Source organism: Echinops telfairi, unplaced genomic scaffold, assembly GCF_000313985.2.
Source record: "Echinops telfairi isolate 266 unplaced genomic scaffold, ASM31398v2 ScPeMD7_7469;HRSCAF=8507_1, whole genome shotgun sequence".
In the NCBI taxonomy this organism is placed as follows: Eukaryota; Metazoa; Chordata; class Mammalia; order Afrosoricida; family Tenrecidae; genus Echinops; species Echinops telfairi.
Genome location: NW_022111373.1, coordinates 35,555,838 through 35,573,792, shown reverse-complemented (window position 1 = coordinate 35,573,792; position 17,955 = coordinate 35,555,838). Strand labels below are relative to the sequence as shown.

At 37.8% G+C, this 17,955-nt stretch overlaps 1 protein-coding gene across 2 annotated transcripts in view; it reads right to left on the bottom strand.

Moving 5' to 3' along the window:
* PJA2 (praja ring finger ubiquitin ligase 2) overlaps positions 1 to 17,955 on the bottom strand; it is a 68,472-nt gene that overhangs the window by 5,933 nt on the left and 44,584 nt on the right. For both annotated transcript variants that reach the window (XM_004706641.3, XM_045285083.1), the window contains exons 6-9: positions 17,392 to 17,577; positions 11,613 to 11,724; positions 2,278 to 2,392; positions 1,818 to 1,939 (exon numbers count right to left, since the gene is read on the bottom strand). In XM_004706641.3, coding sequence (XP_004706698.1) covers positions 1,818 to 1,939; positions 2,278 to 2,392; positions 11,613 to 11,724; positions 17,392 to 17,577 — 535 coding nt within the window. The remainder of the gene's footprint in view (positions 1 to 1,817; positions 1,940 to 2,277; positions 2,393 to 11,612; positions 11,725 to 17,391; positions 17,578 to 17,955) is intronic.

The following is a 17,955-nucleotide window of genomic DNA, read 5'->3' as shown; positions in this document are numbered from 1 at the left end:
GATACAGTGTCAAATAAACATGTAAATTAAGAAGAATTACTTAGAATACTACTATTTTCCCCCAATATGTTCTTGGGGACGGGAAAGATCACAGAAAGAAATATTGATAAAAAAACAATCCAAAATCCTGAGTAGACCTCGATCCACAGTGTCCAGAAGCCATATCAGATTTGACACATATGTGATTTCCACATAGGCAACATTCATGAAATAGTAATCACATCCTTACAGGGAACATTGTGGCTGGTCTTTGTAACTTGTATTATAAGCACGGGCTTGAGATTTTGCTTTTGTAAAGGTGAAAAAACGAACAAACAATTCTCATTTTTAATGAAAGGGTTGATCTGATAGAAATTTTAATATTTACTGATTGCTCACCAGTTGCCAGGCTATCGCATTTAGTTTTCAAAATATTATCCTGTTGTAGATAATAAAAATACCACTTTAAAAAGATGAAAAATTAAAAATTTCAAAAATGAAATAAAATAATATGAGCAATAATAATTGGGTTTGCCATGACTTTCACTCAAAACAACATACTATATCATAAACACTTTTATAAGCTTTACCAATCTAACTCTAAATGTATTCCAGAGAAATCTTCTAAAAATTAATGTATAAATTTACAATAATTACATGCTCCTCAAAGGATCATTTTTTGGAAGAGACACAGATAATTTTACAGTTCAAATAGGAAAAAACACAAGTAAGTATAGACACAAAAGTTATAAAAAATGTAATTCTATTAGTAATAAATCTAAAATCTAAATTATATAAATATTAGTATATGGTTTAGTCAGTTTTCAAAAAATGTGTTTGTAAACACTCTTGGATATAAACATTGTTAATGGGAAAGGGGGAAGATTAGTGATAGAGAAAAGGCATAGAATTGAGGACGCCAAAGATTGTAACCAATAAAAACATGCTGCAAGCAATGCTTTGTAAAAGTAGAGTAGAAAGCTCAAATACCAAGCCAACATTCACACAGAAATGAAAAGCTGGCAAAGGCATCACAAAATGTGACCTTAAACTTGATGATGAAATGATGAGCATTTCAACCCTGAGTTTTCGAGTCTTTAAATAAGAGTTTTGAGTAGGGTGGAGTAGCAAATGAGGATAAAAGCAAAGAAAGGAAAATGAAAAAAAGAGAAGACAGTAGGAATGAGAGGAAGAAAGGGAGGGATTATGGGGAAAAGAGAGCTATATAGCCAAGTAAATAGGCTGGAAAAGTGACTTATTGTTTCCTACTGAATGTAAAGTATCTTGCACACAAAATAAATACCATATGTGCATATACAACATTCAGACAGAAGACTTAAATAAAACTCACTTTTTAAAGGATTTCAAATATCTTTAAATTTTTTTGTGCAAATATTTAAGGATATGCAATAAATGTAAAAGGAGATGCTTGGTAGGTTATTAAATAACTAGATGAACACTCTCTCAAATGATGTGAATAGTACACTGTTTCTTTGCTTTAGAAACTTTGTAAAACACTAAATCTCAGTGTTACAATTAGCTATTATTGTCTATACTGCTTTTTAGAGAATTTAGTTCCATATTATCATTAATTCCATATAATCACTAAAAGGCAGCAAGCTCATTTGTGTTTACTTCACTTCTAGATGCACTCACATCCTACCGACACTCTCTGTGGGGCTTATGATGAGCAAAAAGAAAGAAACTATAGGCCATTCTTTGCTTCTGGGTTACCATTTTCTGCATAAGTAGCACTTAATTTTTTATGACATAATCCAACTACACAGATTTAAGAGATGCTATTAAATTATCAATTAGAAAACATTCATAAGACTTACCTTCTGTAGCCAAATTGATACACAAGGCTTGTGGAAGAAATGGTGGCAGGGTAACTCTGTTGCTATGTCATCCTTAATGTACTCACTGCAACAGATGGGGCAGCACTGCTCCTGGCCGATAGCTGGGAACGACACATAATTGGTGCTATCAATCACACACAGTTCAATTTTAATGAAATTAAAAACCAACATGTTAGTGCACAGATAATACAAGAAAACTAGACTTGGCTAAATTTGGTTCTGATTAAAATACCACTCTTGGGAATCTGATAAAACATTGCTTCTGACTACATAACATTTGTCCCAGACATAAGCTGATAAGTCAAAAATATTACTCTTCTTGGTAAAAGTTGGTCAGAATTTGGTGGCTAAAGAAAACTGAATGCAAGTTTCTAATACACAGTAATTGATCTTCTTGGTACATTGCTAATTGTGCCCTTTGGGACCATCTTTGTCTTACCAGTGTGATCTTCAAGAACAAGGGTTTCTGGAAGACCATCGATGCTCTCCTTACTTGCTGGGGGATTGGCCACCTCAACATCCACTGCAAGAGACTCTAAATGTGCCAGGGCAGTCTGGGGGGAAAAAAGTATATTGCTTGTAGACAGCATTTAAAACGGTAATAGGAAATTAATGTTTTTAAACTACAATACAGCATTATCCTCTCCCAGCTAGTTTCCTTCCAAAAGAACCCACACACTGTCACTGTCCAAGCACATCATCCAAAACATCCCCCGCCAATCCTACCCTTCACAGGGCAACAACAATCTATCGTGTTCAACAATAACCTCCTTGCCCAGCAGCTTTGTTTATCTACGCACTGCTCTGGGTGGGGTCGACAGTATGAGAGGGAGACTATCCACACACTCTGGGGAGGCTGCGCATGAGAAGAGAAAACGTGGTTGCGGTCACTGGATGTTTACGGTATGGAAGCAAATGAGACATTGTGAACATGTGTGTTTCTTGCTGGCAGAGGGTCAGCGTGCCCACAGTATCACTCACAAATACTACTCAGTTACATGGACTGTGAACCTGACTGAGAAGTTCAAATGTTTGTACTACAGTTACTGTTCGAACAAGGATGGAAAGAACATCAGATCATATGAGTCACCCTCATCCTTTCTGGATTAATTAGTTTGCCTGCTCTAATGAGATTATAAATACAAGTAGCTTAGATATTTTTGTCTGCCACTTGCACAATTATATGCTCTTAGTGCTCATGTTGGTTCCTGTGACTGGTCATGGCTATCTATCTATAGCTTATCAATTCCTCGGGCCTGGGTGAGTCCTATCTCATCCATGAAAACTGTATCGGTGCTCCCTGATCATTTTCCTATTTTTCTTCAGAACTGCTCCTATATGCAAATTGAAAATAGTTAATATTATATCCTAATGACAACATTATAAAACCACAGACCTATGAGAAACCTTAGCATTAATCTAGTCCAAAAACAGATTTGAAAACTACCAAAATAGAGCCTCCCACATAGAAGGAGAAGTTTGCCTGACTGATAGTTAATGCTGTCGAATGTTGTGCAAGTCTTGGATAACAAGCTTTATATTTTCAGCAATCTCTACCATAGATATTATAGCAATGTACTATGCCTTTCTGCCAAAAAGGACATGGGATGATTTATAAAACAGAATAAAGCTAAGGTAAAATCAAGTCAGGGCTGAAAAATGAGAATGCAAAAAGTCTCATCACATTCCGAGGATGGTGTAAGGCTGGGCAGTGCTTTGTTCTGTTATATATAAGGTTGCTGTGACTCAGAGCTGTCCTGATGGCACCGAACAATAATAATATAACTGAAGTTAGTCTTTATCTTAAGAATTCAATTAAAGACCCACATACACAGTTATCTTTTCTAAATCTGTAGTCTGAGTGGTGTAATTTAGGTGCTTGCTCAGCTGATAACCAAAAGGTTGGGGTGGGTGGGGGAGGGGGGTTAGCATCCACATAGAGTTCCCGGGAATAAAGGCCTGGCAACCTGGTTCCCACTAACCGGTCCCTGAAAGTCCTGTGCAGCACAGTTCTACCCCCACACACGTGCCAGCGTCAGAAGTAACTTGATGGCAACTGGCTTCATTTTTTTCCTATTTAAATTCATCCAGACTAAAGACCTCTCTCATCTGCAAACATCTATTGTGTTGATTCACACAATAAATCCTTTTTGAATCCCTTATTGCACCCCCCTAAAATGGAAAGAATTAATAGTTACTAATACTGTACTTCAAATTTGGTGCTGGGTTTTCTGAGATACTGCACAAAGAAAAACAATGTGCCACCCATTGACTCACTGCTTCTCAGACCCAAATTACCCTTCAGATCTGCTCTGTGAAAATAGATCTGTGCCCTGTAAATATTTTTCCTGTATCAGCTAGCATGATCTTAGCTTCACCACTAGAAGGTATTGGAGAGACACTGAAGGTGGAAAGGGCTTTCCTTCCTGGTTCCCATGGGCTTGTTGGGCATCCTCCCAGTCCTCTTTCTGCAATGTGGGTGGCTTCTTCAGGATTTGGATCAGGTTTATTCAGGTTCCCCAGCACCTGGCTCCTGCAATCCAGGTGGCCTGCAGCTTCGCCTAGCACCTTCCCTAAGTAGTATTGTGGGGGGGGGTGAGTTACCTCGCTGCCAATAGTTTCTTCCTGGCCTCAAAGATGGATTTTCAGTACATCCCAGAGGGCGGATCGTAGTGCTTCCTCAAGTACTCCATCTGAGACCTATTAACTGAGGGCGCAGTGGTTGCTTGTTGGACTGCGATCCACCAGCGGGCTCCACAGGAGGAAGACGACGCCTTCTACTCCCCTAAACAGCTAGTCTTGGAAACCCACAAGTCAAACACTGACTCGTCTGCAGTGAGCTTTTGGTTTTGGTTTGCGTCAATGTCTGGTTATGCAAATCTCTTGTAATAGCCAGTAATTATTTACACTTTCTTGTTCAAATTAATTTAGGATTTCTCTCTTAATTGAGCCCAGACTGATAGAGAACTGGTGTTAGGAACAGTTGCAGGCCACAGACTAATAAGAATGAGATTTGGAGATGGGTTTGGTTGGGTCTCTGGGCTTAAGTACAGTGCTGTGATCTTTGCCAAGACGAAACAGTACACTACTAGTACGCTACCCGTGGCGTGCAGTGGTGTCACAATGAATCAAGCCTGTGGTTGACTGTGGTAAAGGGACAACTGAAGATGTCTTGGGTGTCCAGATGGCTCCTTCAGGAATGATGACTATAAAAACTATGATGTGAAATAGATTCTCTGAGTGCCCTTGCATGTTTACAAAGAAAAAACGCCCAACTTAGGGCTATTAAATATCAGTTAAAAATAGAGTATGAAAATCAGAGGCTTCCATGGCAGCCCTAAAATAATTCATTTCTAAAATTTTTTTTTTAAAAATTAAAGTATATGAATTGCTCAATTACATTGAGGTCTGAATTCTCCATCTTGAAAAGCTTCTCAAAATTCACAGCATTGATTAGTAAAAAATAGCCCTCTGGAGACTGGATTGGACTCAGATGAAAGAGACAATCTTAAACCCCAAGACATTCTTTTAGCAGTGGAAGTAGCTTACGCTTCACACGTTAGTCTTTCTCTGCTTAAAACTCCTGTGATAAGCACACCTAGAGTACACACGCCCTAGGACCCCCTGACCAATAATAAAGGTTCATGGAAAACTACAGCAGTCAAATAAAGCTTAGTATGATTGAGGCCACAGATCATTCAGGACTGAGAGTTTTGTCATTCCAAGTAAAGAAGGGAGACGCCCGACAGTGTAAGATATGACAAAATAATAATAATTTATAAATTATCAAGGGTTCATGAGGGAAGGGAGAGTGGGGAGGGGAAAAAATAAGGAGCTGATGCCAAGCAGAAAGCAAATGTTTTGAGACTGATGAGGGCAACAAATGTACAAATGTGCTTGACACAATGGATGTATATATGGATTGTGATAAGAGTTGTATGAGCCCCCAATAAAATGATTTAAAAAAAAAGAATTCCAACCAACTGAGGTATCAATCATTTGTTATTCCACTCCTGTTTAGTTAATAATTTCATAAACTTCTCAACCAAGAGATGAGAAATGGAAGGTCAATGCCTGTTATTTGCCCATTCTCACTATAACTATAGTCATGAGTCTTCTCTAGCTCTCTGACTACTTCTCAAGATACTTGGTTTAGAAGAACTTATCAGTGCTACTGCTAAACAGAAAGAAAACTTTTGACATCAAGTTAATTCTTACTCGGAACGCCCATAAGGACCTAGGAGAATTTTCCCATAGGATTCTCAAGGTTGAAACTTTATGGAAGCAGACTGCTACATCTTTCTCCCACTAAGTGGCTAGTGGGTTCAAACCACCAATCTTTGAGTTAGCACCTGAGTGCTTGCACAGTGTGCCACCAGGGCTCCCTGAAACCAAAGGACTACTACAGTGGTTCTCAACCTTCCTAATGCCGCGACCCTTTAATACATTTCCTCAGGTTGTGGTAAGCACCCAACCATATAATGATTTTCGTTGCTACTTCATAACTGTAATTTTGCTACTGTTACTAAGTGGGCGACCCCTGTGAAAGAGTTGTTCGACCCCCAACGGGGTCACCACCCACAGGTTGAGAATTGCTGGGCTACTATATTGACAGTAATTTCCATTTTGGTAGGTTATTTCAGAGTAACTATACTTCAGTGCATATTTACCTCAATGTGTTCAGCATGATTCCTTTTGATGTTTATCTTCACATTTATAGTGGTAATACATGCTTCTAACTTTAGCCATATAAAAATAATTTGTTGTGTTGGCACTGACATACAATTAAGGTGATCTAGGCTCACCTCTTAGCCACATAAGCAAAGAGGCCATTTTACTAACTGTATCTTTAGACACTACAATACATTTACAAAATCTAATCCAAATCAAATGGACTAACCATCCCAACCTATAATACATATAGATTTCACATTTACACATTGCACTAAGGAAATCTGCTGCAAACGCAGCAGAGAAGCAAAAATGGCACCTGGAGAATGAGGGTCCGCCTACCCAAGCCTGCAAGTTCACAACAGCTTCAGTATATGCAGGCAAAAGCTGGTCAATGGGTAAGGGAAAATCAAGATGTGAATACATTTGATTCAGTATGTGAAGATTACTAGAACAACAGCAACCAAGAAAACCTGTCTTGGAAGTATAGCCAGAATGCTCCTTCACAGTCAAGGTGGTGAGACTCTGTCTCGCTTATGCTGGATGTATTATCCGGAGGGACCAGTCCTTGGTGAAGGACATCATGATGGGTGAAGTAGAGGGTCAGCAAAAAAGAGGGAGACCCTTGGAGACTACGATGGGTTCAAATACAGTAATAGCTGTGAGGACGGCACAGGACATTCTGTTTGTACAACATGTTGCTATGTATCAGGCACCTAATAACAAAATAGCACACAGGAGTGGCAAATGATGAAATAATTGACCATTAACCAAAAGATTAGAATTTGAAACCCACCCAGAGATACCTTGGAAGACAGGAGCAATGGTTCCCTGAGGGCATGGGAAGGAGGGGGGAGGGGGCGGAATAGGGAGCTGAGAGCATTGGTGACTGTATAACCCCACTCAATGGGATCGACAGAACTGTATGTGAATGGATATATTGGATACAATTTGGCAAAAAACCAAAAACAAAACAACAACAACCCCAAAACTATTATAGGGAGAAAAAAAAGGATTCCTGGGAGATAGGGTGGGGATATAGGGTAGCTGATATCAAGGAGTTCAAGAAGAAAGAAAATATTTCAAAACTAATTATGGTAGCAAATTGTGGAATACTTCTTGATGTGATTGAACGATGGAATATTATGATATCTGTAAGAGCTCCCAATAAAATGATTAAAATAATAATAAATGAAGTTTTAAAACTGTCTATGTCCTTAACCTCTGTGTACTTACAACACTGTAATGTCTACACCTCAGTGTACACAGGGTGTTATGAGAGCACGATGCTTTCAAGGGGACTATGACCCTGACAGTCTCAAGAGCATCTCCTTCCTTTGTCTCCTTCCTCCACTGCTCTGCCTCAAATGTACATACAAAGTGTCTGGTGCTCTGTCCCCATGCTTGCCTCCATACTAGCTTGCTGCCATTCTATAAAACAAAAGTATACGTCTTTATTCATGTCAAAGGGCATCTGAAATACTGAGGTCAGATGGAACAGATGTGAATAAATACACAATCATTTTAGGTGGATGTCAATTTTCTGTTTTCCAAAGAATTGAAAGAGGGCTTGTAATCAAATTGATGTGACTTTTGGCAAATAACTCAGAAAAAACTGAATGACAATGTTATGCCATGCCCATCAATTTATTTATGAAATATTGTTTCTCAAGTTTCTATCTGTAATAATGAAATACAGAAAACTTACGCCAAATAGTGATTCATTCTACTAGGAATAAATAAAATTTACTCTCAAAGTAATTGGGGGGGAGGGGGAATCCATCTCATTTAGTACATTTCCAATAAAATTTGATTTATGTTCTAAGAGATATTTATCTTCATAGACTAGATATTACTGATAATTATAATAACTTCATTTCAACTAATTGCTGTTGTTGTTGTTGTTAGGTGCCGCCAAGTCGATACAAACTCACAGAGAGCCTGTATACAACAGAAAGGAACACTGCCTGGATCTTTGCCATCTTCACCACTGTCCTGTTTACGCCCACTGTTGTAGCCATTAAAACTAACTTAAAACACATTTAAATTGTTAAACATAACTTTATCATAAACAAGTATTGTGGTAGTTACATAGTTTGTTGTCAATTTGAGTCTTAATGAGTGAAAGGGTGGAGTTTAGGCTGTCAATCAGGTCGCAGCTTGATGACCTCATTTGGAGGCACTCAGAAGACAAATAGTTCACTGGAGGTGGGACACATGCTCACTCCCTAGGAGGCTTTCTACTGACAAGGTTCACTCCCTGCAAGACATTTTTGTTGCGAAGGCACATGGAGCTACGCTAGAGCCCTGGAGCTGAAGGAGCAATATGGAGACCCCTTCCAGTGCTGAGATGTTTCCACTGCCATTGGATCCACAAGACTTCCCACCTACTGGCCTGTGATCTTCCTGCATTCAGCGGCATTGCATGTGTTTTGTGAGTCTGAAGAAGACTTTATAGATTGGTATCGGACATATGGGCTAATATCGGTCTTAATGGACTTGATCTGCACTGGGCTGGGCTATTTTCTTAATGTACTCTTTATATAAAATTCTTTCTTATATACATATGAGTGTCTGTGAATTTGTTTCTCTAGTCTACCCAGACTAAACAAGTATGATGTAATGGATAATACTCCGTAGACTGATACAAAAAAATAATTGGATGTCAGCATTAAATTATGCGTGGAACACATTTTCTTTCCAAAATTTGTTTGAATAAAAAGCTATTGTCAAGAATAGCTAAAGAACTTAAGTATTTTACCCTGTTTTCACTCAAATTTGAAACACAGATATGGCACAAATGTACCAATATCAATTATAGTCAACAACAGCCTTTTTCTGAAAAGAAAGATTAAAACTACTATAAAAATGAAAATAAGGATTATGTAGTAACATGAAGTATCTCAATACAGGCCAGGGTTGTTTGATAAATACATAAACAAACATGGAAACAAACAAAGATGGTATGTCTTAAAATTTGTTGTCTCACTTAAATAATGCTAGTTAGATCTAAAGAGCAGTGTAGTGGGTTATACAATGGGCTGCCAACCACAAAGCCAGCAGTCTGAACACACCAGCTGTTTCTTGAGAGAACGATAAGGCTCCCTGCTCCCAAAAAGACTTACAAGCTCTGAAACCCAAAAGGGGCAGTGCTACCTTGTCCTCCAGGGTCACTATGAGTCAGAACTGACTTGATAGCAGCAAGTTTTGAGTTAAATCTAAAGGGAAAACTAGTAATTTATGGATTGTTCCATTTTTAAAATGCTTCAAAAAATGTACAGACTGTACATGAAATACTATGATTTCTGAGAATAGGAAGGTGGAAGTGTATTGGTTCCTCTCTCTCTTACACACACACACACACACACACACACACACACACACTAACTCAAATTCAAGTAAAATAAAAATACCACTATAATTTCAGAAAGTGGACAAGCTGTGGGGAAAAAAGGCGTACAGCTTTAGCAGCAGGGGTGCAGGCAAGAGTAACTGAAAGAAGCAGTGCTACTGGGTTCCCTCGTGACAGAAACAACAATGTGTGGGGCTGTACCTTCCCTGAACATACGAAGCATGTCCTTATCGCCTAACTCAGTTCTCTGCGCCAGTGCCTTTACCTAGCATGCCTGATCTCTCTAGCTCTTCCTCAAGATGTCAACCAAATGTCATACTTATCTGTGAGGAACACAATAGAACTTTTAATTCTCAACATTATAAAAAAAGAAACGTTTCCGTATTGTCAAAACACATAAACCACTAGCATAATAGAACACAACAAAACAATAAACCAAAACTGTTCAAAGACTGCAAAATGAGGCCCTAGAAAAGATGGATTCCATTGTGGTTACGCAAAATTTATTTGGCTCAAGGAAGATCACTCTTAATTTTTACATGCAAAATTCCTTGTGCACGTTGTCTTGCTATACCAATATTTTCTATGTGTCAGGATTTGGCAAGGCAGGTTAAATAATCTGGCAAAAGTCCTAAAATTATATTGTCTCATAATGTTCTTTCTGACTTTTCCCCCCGGACTTTTCTAATAGACAATATTTCTAGTAAGGTTGTTTTGAAACATGTTTTCGCTAACAGAAAGAAATCCAAAAGTGTCCACCTCTATTAAACACTGCAGACAAACCCAGTGTTCGTTTAAAGAGAAGGCGCACACCTCACGCAGCGAGAGCAATGCTTCCCGGCTCCTTTTCCAGGAACTCACGCAGCATTTCAGCATCAAGCCGCCATCCCTCTGAACTGTGTCTGTGAACACTGAAGCTTACTGCTATTTCAGGATTTACGTGTTATTTAGTACAGTTTGGTACAGTATTTTGGGGAGTCTGGAGCAACACTCAAAAATCTTTCTCATATAAATTAATGGCAATTTTTCTTCTGTGCCTAATGCCATTTTAGCTTACGAAAAATTTCATAGAAAACTCTATTTTAGAGGAAAGAGGGAAGAAATTTGTAAAATATCCTTCCAAAAATCAAAACCACTGCGATCAAAGTTGATTCTGAATCTTAGCAACCTTCTAGAACAGAGTGAGTTTCTTAGGGTTTCTGAGGTATCTTTCTCCCAGAGATCTCCAATTTCATTTCATAATATACCCATGTGGATGTGTGGGTATAAATTGTTCCACCTCACACACCGATAAAATCTGATAGAGAAAAATTGTATTTTCTAAATGTAAGCAAGATATTTTCCATCCTACAGTAAAAATGAGCAGATATTGCAGTTTTAGACAGACCAACAAGACTCAAGAATAACTTCCACTGACTGGTTGTAATCATTATTCAGTAATTATTAGTAACTTGATTAGAAAACGACTACCTTTTATTTAAAAGTAGTTTGAAACCTCATTAACATTTACTTAAGAATCATTTTGCATCCAATTGACATATACATATGCATATATAAGCACCAAATAAAGAGCCAAGCCCACTACCATAGCGTTGATTCTAACCCACAGCAGATCTATGGAGTAGCACTGCTCCACAGGGTCCCCCGGCTGTAAGTCTTTACCACAGCAGACTGCTGCGTCTTTCTCTGGCAGAGGAGCATGGTGTCACCATGGCTCCTGTATACATGGGAACCAGAAATTACTATAATACCTCCATAGCCTGGGCTAAGCGTTCTTCTAGTGCCATGTAGGTGAGGAACTGAGGATCCACATAAGAAATAGCTTCAGCAACTCCTAGTCCATCTGCAAATCCATCAAATAGGCTGGGGAAAAACAATATCATCATGATTTCGGGTATTTTTATAGTCAAGATATAATTATCATATACCAATAAGCCAATAAACACATTTTGAACAGAAACCCTTATTTTACATAAATCTTGTGAAGGGCAAATGGGAGGAAAAGAATGTTTAAGTGCTTTGTATGACCTCTTCCACTAGAGTGCAAAAGTTCATTGGAAGATTCGCTTTTTATGTTTCTAATACCAGTTGCTTAAGACTGAACTAAAGATAGTAAGTACTTTCTCCCTCTTAATTCTTTCTCGTATATTTCCACTTCTGTAGAGTTCTAATCAGAATTCAGGATATTATGAAAGTTCTTACAATTATTTTAATTATATCATTAGTTAGTGACTTGTCTTCTCTTGCCTTGTATTTCTTAATTATTTGGGCTTTAAAATAATCTATTTTCTCAAAGCCTTAAGATAGTACCAATCTCCTTTTTCTAACTACATGTAAATTCCTCCTTTCCAGAAATCACAGTACTTAGACTTCAAAATTTGGAAACGTTAAGTAAGTTCTGAATTCTCTTCTCCCTAATCTTGTCCTCTTGGAAATTACATTAAACCTTTATTTCTTCAATTATTCTCTCCACAGATAACTCCTGAGCGACTTGATTCTAAACTCCTGTCGAACTTTTGCCCTATATTTCTGATTGTGTGGAAGCAACTTATCCTAAATTGGTGGCTGGACCTCAAATTCATGATCTCTAAAGCTGAGCTTACTGCTCTATCTAAAGACAAACACCTTATGACTTCTTTATTGTTATCGGAATTTGATTATCATAGAAACATTCACGGTTACACACAAAAATTAGTTTACTGCATCAATGAAACTACAAACCTATTGCCAAGATGCCTATAAGTGACTCTTTCAGATGAATCCCTTATGAACACAGATCAGGGATGTGGATAGTCATATATCATATAAAGTACACTGGAAAGTGGATTATGGCAGTTTGGTTAAAATCTTTAGGCTTTATCATTTAAGTTCCCTATTGATGCATTTTAAAGTTGTTCTAGTTTTTATTATTTTCTGTTCTCTTTTCAACTGAGATTTTCCTGATTTTGTTATTGTTGTTAGCTCTTTTGACAATTTTTTGTTTCTGTATGTCCTTTGGTATATGAATTCCAGCATGGGTAAATCTATACAGAAGTAAGTGGATCAATGGTTCATTGGGAGTACAGCAGGGGGCTGGGGGGGCATGGGGAGCTAATAACAAGGAGTACAAGAAATAAGAAAATGTTCTAAAATTGACTATGGTAATGATTGTATATCTCTTCTTGATATGAATAAATGATTGAGTTGTATGATATTTTGATTAAGTCCCAATAAAACTCTGTGTGTGTGTGCAGAAGTAACTCTAATAAAGAACCTACCAGGGGGCTTCCAAAAGTTCATGGGAAATGGAATAAAAAGATACTGGAATTTGCCCATGATCTTTTTGAAGCCCCCTCATATTATAGATAGTAGCTAGAAAATAGCAAGCATCACAAGAAACATAGTAAAAAAGAATGAGCATTCTTCCAAGTACTGCATACTTTAAAGGTGGGGTTAATACTACGGATTACTGGATCCAACCACCCTTGCAACATTGGACGCCTTCATGAACAGGGAGATGCAGTGCAAAGAAGAGCCCTGGAGCCAGTCAGTCAGGATCCGCTTCCTATTTTAACTGAATCGTAGTTCAACTTGAAAGGTTTATTTAACTGTTTATTCTGGTTTTTCATCTATAAAGTAAGTGAAATGAGTAGCTGCACACAGGTGCTTGGTTTGTAACAGGTATTCAAGAAACAGTATCAGTCACTCCAGTGGGAGAACGGACTGCATTCGGAGTGGCAGAACCCGACCAGGAAACCTATGTGACGGCAGTGTTCTCCCTGCTCTTGTTTTGCCATCTGAGCACAAACTATACTCATTTTCTCTTTGTATTTCAGCCCTTCAAGTGGCTGAAATCCTTCATCTCCCAATGATTAGCATCTCCTCCAGGCTAAACAACCATAAATATGCAAAGCCCGAGCATCTGGTTATAGACTGTTAAGTGTAAAATGGTCAGTTCATGGTAAGAATTCTAGTATTATTCATTTAATAATCGCCATGGTATTAACCACTTCAGACCATAATCACGAATGGGTGCTAACACCAATATGTAAAGTATGATAGTTTAAACTGATAGTTTATAGACTCGAATTACACTTCCACAAGATGCCTAATGATTACAAGAGAGAAAATGGCAGCTGAACGTACAGAGAGGACATCTGGAAGATGCTACAGTAAGCGTGCAAGCAGATTTAAGAGGGGGCTTAAAACAGTTCATGGAGAGACAGAATTAAGAGAATGAAAACTTTCCATAAACTTTTTGAAGGTCCCTTGAAACAGCTCTGACCATGGGGAAAACTGACATCAAGGTCCTGACATACACCAAGAAGGACAAAACATCATTCCTATTGTGTTCCAGCCAAAAAATTCAAAACTCGAAGCTAATCAAGACCTCAGACCAACACAACCTCATGCACATTCTACAAAATAAATGGCTTGTACTTGTAAAAAATGTCAGGGTCACGAAAGGCTGACAAATGTTCTAGATTACAAGAATTCACAGAAACATTAACTAAGTGTAACAAGTGTCCCTGGCTTGGACCAAAGTTAAAAAAACAAACACTCCCCACCTCATTTTGTTCTAAAGGCATTAGTGGGCAACTAATGACATGGATAAGGTACTCTATTCGAATGTCCTTATTTCAGGGAAGTTCACTCTAGAGCATTTATGAGCAAAGAAACACCATGCTTACCACCTAATTAATGGTTTTGGGGGAAAAACAAAGCACATTAGTGAGAGAAATGAGAGGATGTTAGGAAAATGTTAGTATTTATGGATTCCTAATAAAGAATATGTAGGAATTATTTCATTAATTTTGTAATTTTATTAAAAATAAATTATTAAAAAACTTCTTTCATTAAACTATAGCATTATAGCCACATAGCAATATTTTTTTACACCCTTATTAGGTTAATAATTCCAACCCCAATTTCTTATTCCTTCTTAGAAAGGGAGGTTAAGTAACATTATGGCAGGGCTGAGAGGGATTTGAACCACATCTGCTCTCTATATCCAAAGCCTCTGTTTTCTTCACAGTATCTTCTACCATACCAAGTTATGAGATAATTCGCTTGGTATTTTCTAACTCCTCTGAGACTTCATCCAAATAACAAAGACACTTTCTATATGGAATTTCCTCCATTTTCCTTTAAAAGTAAAACAAGGAAACAAGAGCTGTAATTTTTTTCTAAGTAATCATGAAACTGCAAATACACACACACGCCAAATTTGGCCTTTATAGACTTGAATTGCTACTTGTCACATTTTCCCTTTCAAAATGCCAAGTTATTTTAATATCAAACCATATTTTTCACCTTATCAACTTTTAGCTACTGCCACCCAAAGTGACAGAGCACATAGCAAATTAAGAGGTACTGGCTTAATCTAGATATTCAAAATAGCAACCTTTAAATATTTTGGCTTAAAATCAATGCTTAAATGCTGTCTATTATTAAAAAATCTACTTGTGGAGCTTCCCAAAATTTGGGTAAAATTAGCAATGTTTCTAAAACCTTAATATAAAAGGCATATCTAGAAAGAGCAAGGATGAATTAAAATCTAATGTTAGACGTTAAAATTTTAAGTTAAAATTATACTTCACACAATTACTCCTTCAAATTTTTATGCAGAACTTTTTTCAATAGCTTTCAAAAGATCTATAAAAATACCACATAACTCAGTCATTTCACCAAAAATAAAAACCCCAAAGTACAGAACAAGCTTTGGGTGAGAGGGTATAATTCATTATACTGTTATAATTGGGAAATGATCATTAAATTTAAATGCATTATGGAATGGAAATTCTACATCACAGAGCTATAAAAATCATTTTTATAGACTTTTGTAAACATGCAACAGAAGAACCAGCCTCATATGAAACCATAACTGCCTCTTAATATACAGGACTAATATGACTAAAGAGATGCCTCCTTTATCTGTTGAGTGCTTTGATGAATTAATCTGCACATGGAGGAAAAACCGACTTCAAAATTAACGAGGAGTGCAGTGAGAGGGTAAAGGGGAGAGAGGCAAGAAAAGAAGGACGCGTTAGGGTGAGTGCTGCCAAGACTGAGGTAAGGCCACTGGAAGCTCTGTACTGCTTAGGAAGACAGAACATGGGTTCTGGAGAACAGGAAAGTTCAGGGTGGAATTATCTCACTTTCTCAGCCACAACATGGTTGACTAAAGTCTGCTCTACACACACAATCCTTTTTTCCACCAAGGAGAAAGAGAGTGGAAGGACGCAAAGACATGCTGATGCCCGTGTCCAAAACCAACTGGAGAAGCACCAAAAGTGCCTCCCATTAATATAACCCGAAAGAGAAGATAAATGGAAACCTAAACTCTACAACATGTGAGCAGAGATTTAGCATGAGATACACGTGAATTTTTCCCATTGCTATTTTTCTAAGTTTTCTGTATTGGAATAGTATAGTCTTTTATAACTGACAATAAAATATAGAAAGCAAGATTTGTAACAACTTTTTCTTCCCTTTTTCCCTATCAAAGGTAACAAAAAGAGAACAAGTAAATAAATATCCTTCCTCCACTTCAAGAGTTAGCTGTTTTCAATGTCTGTCGCACCTTTGAAGAATAAATCCAATTAAAAACCAGACAGTTAAATGGTGAGCATTACACCATAATAAGGAACCATTCGAAACCCACTGTATTTATATACAGCTCACGACAGTCAGGAGGTGCGGTGGCACACTGGTCACCGGAATCTGCAGCTAGGTGAAATGTCACTGGGTCAAACCGACCAGCTGAGCCACAGGAAATCTTCAGTAAAGATTTGCAGACTTGGAAGGCCTAGGTCATATACTACTCTGTCCTGGAGGGTCACTTGGAAAATCAACTGGAGGAAAATGAGCTTTTGTGTTTGTTTGAGGTTTTTTTTTGTCAGCATAAAATAAATGTAAGACTTTTATCACCTTTGGGAAGGTGCACTTATATCTTCCATATTTTACAAACAGAGAAAAAAAGGGGGTGGGGGAAGGAAAACTATTCTTAGGATTCCTCTGACTCAATCACCCATTTTGAACCTCTTCAGTAGTATTCATTACGAATCTTTTTTAATGCTGTGCTAAGCACAATAACGCACATAGAGCTAAATATATAAGTTAGAAACACAGAACTCCTGAGTGTAAAATTAAGTTGGATAGAAGATGAATTTTAGGAGAGCTAAGGGTCCTGAATGGCACAAACCATTCGTGTTCAACTGCTAATCTAGACTTTGGTGGTTGGACCTACCCAATGGCACATGCAAGAAAGCCTGGCAATCTGTTTCCATCAGCCTCGGCCAAAAAGCCCTTGGTGCAGTAATACATGGTTTCTTGTTTGCACAAAGCTTAAAGGTCAAGTAGGAAGAAGCTAGTGTCTAATAAAAGTAGGGACAGGTCCATTTAAGAAATGACATATGGAATGAGATTTGAAGGACATGATGGTTCTAACAGATGGGGAAATCAGTATACTCCTACCTATTAGGGCAAATTCTATTCAACAAATTCTAATCAATAGACAGTGTAGCATGACAGCAACGTGGCATGACATACCTCCAGTCCACATCTAAGTCTTCACTGACACTGGAGTCATCCTCAAGGTTATTGTTTCCATCCAGCATGAAAGCTTCTGGTTGTGCAAATTCACTGGCAGGCTCATTCCCTTCATCACTGCTGCTTTCATTTACTTCATTGTACTGTAACCAAGGAATCTCTCCCTCTTCTAAGGAGGCCTGTTCCCTAATTCAGAAATGTTAAAGAAAAAGCATTTTAAAAGGCATCATATAACTGTTCCTTAAAGAATTTTAGTTAGTGTGTAAGTGAACTGTTAGTTAAGTTCTATGTTTTTGGTACTTCTATGATTTAAAGACTTTCTTTTAACTGCAAGACTATTTAAAAAAGAAGCAAATCTGTGATAAGAGTTATAAGAGGGTGTAGGAGGCCTGGTAGGGCTTGATCAAGGGCAATGTAACTGAGAGGAATTAACTTAAACCCAAATGATGGCTGAGCATGATAGTGGGACGAGAGGAAAGTAAAAGGAAATAGAAGAAAGAACTAGGAGGCAAAAGGCATTTATAAAGGTCTAAATGCAGGCATGCACATATGTAAATATATTTA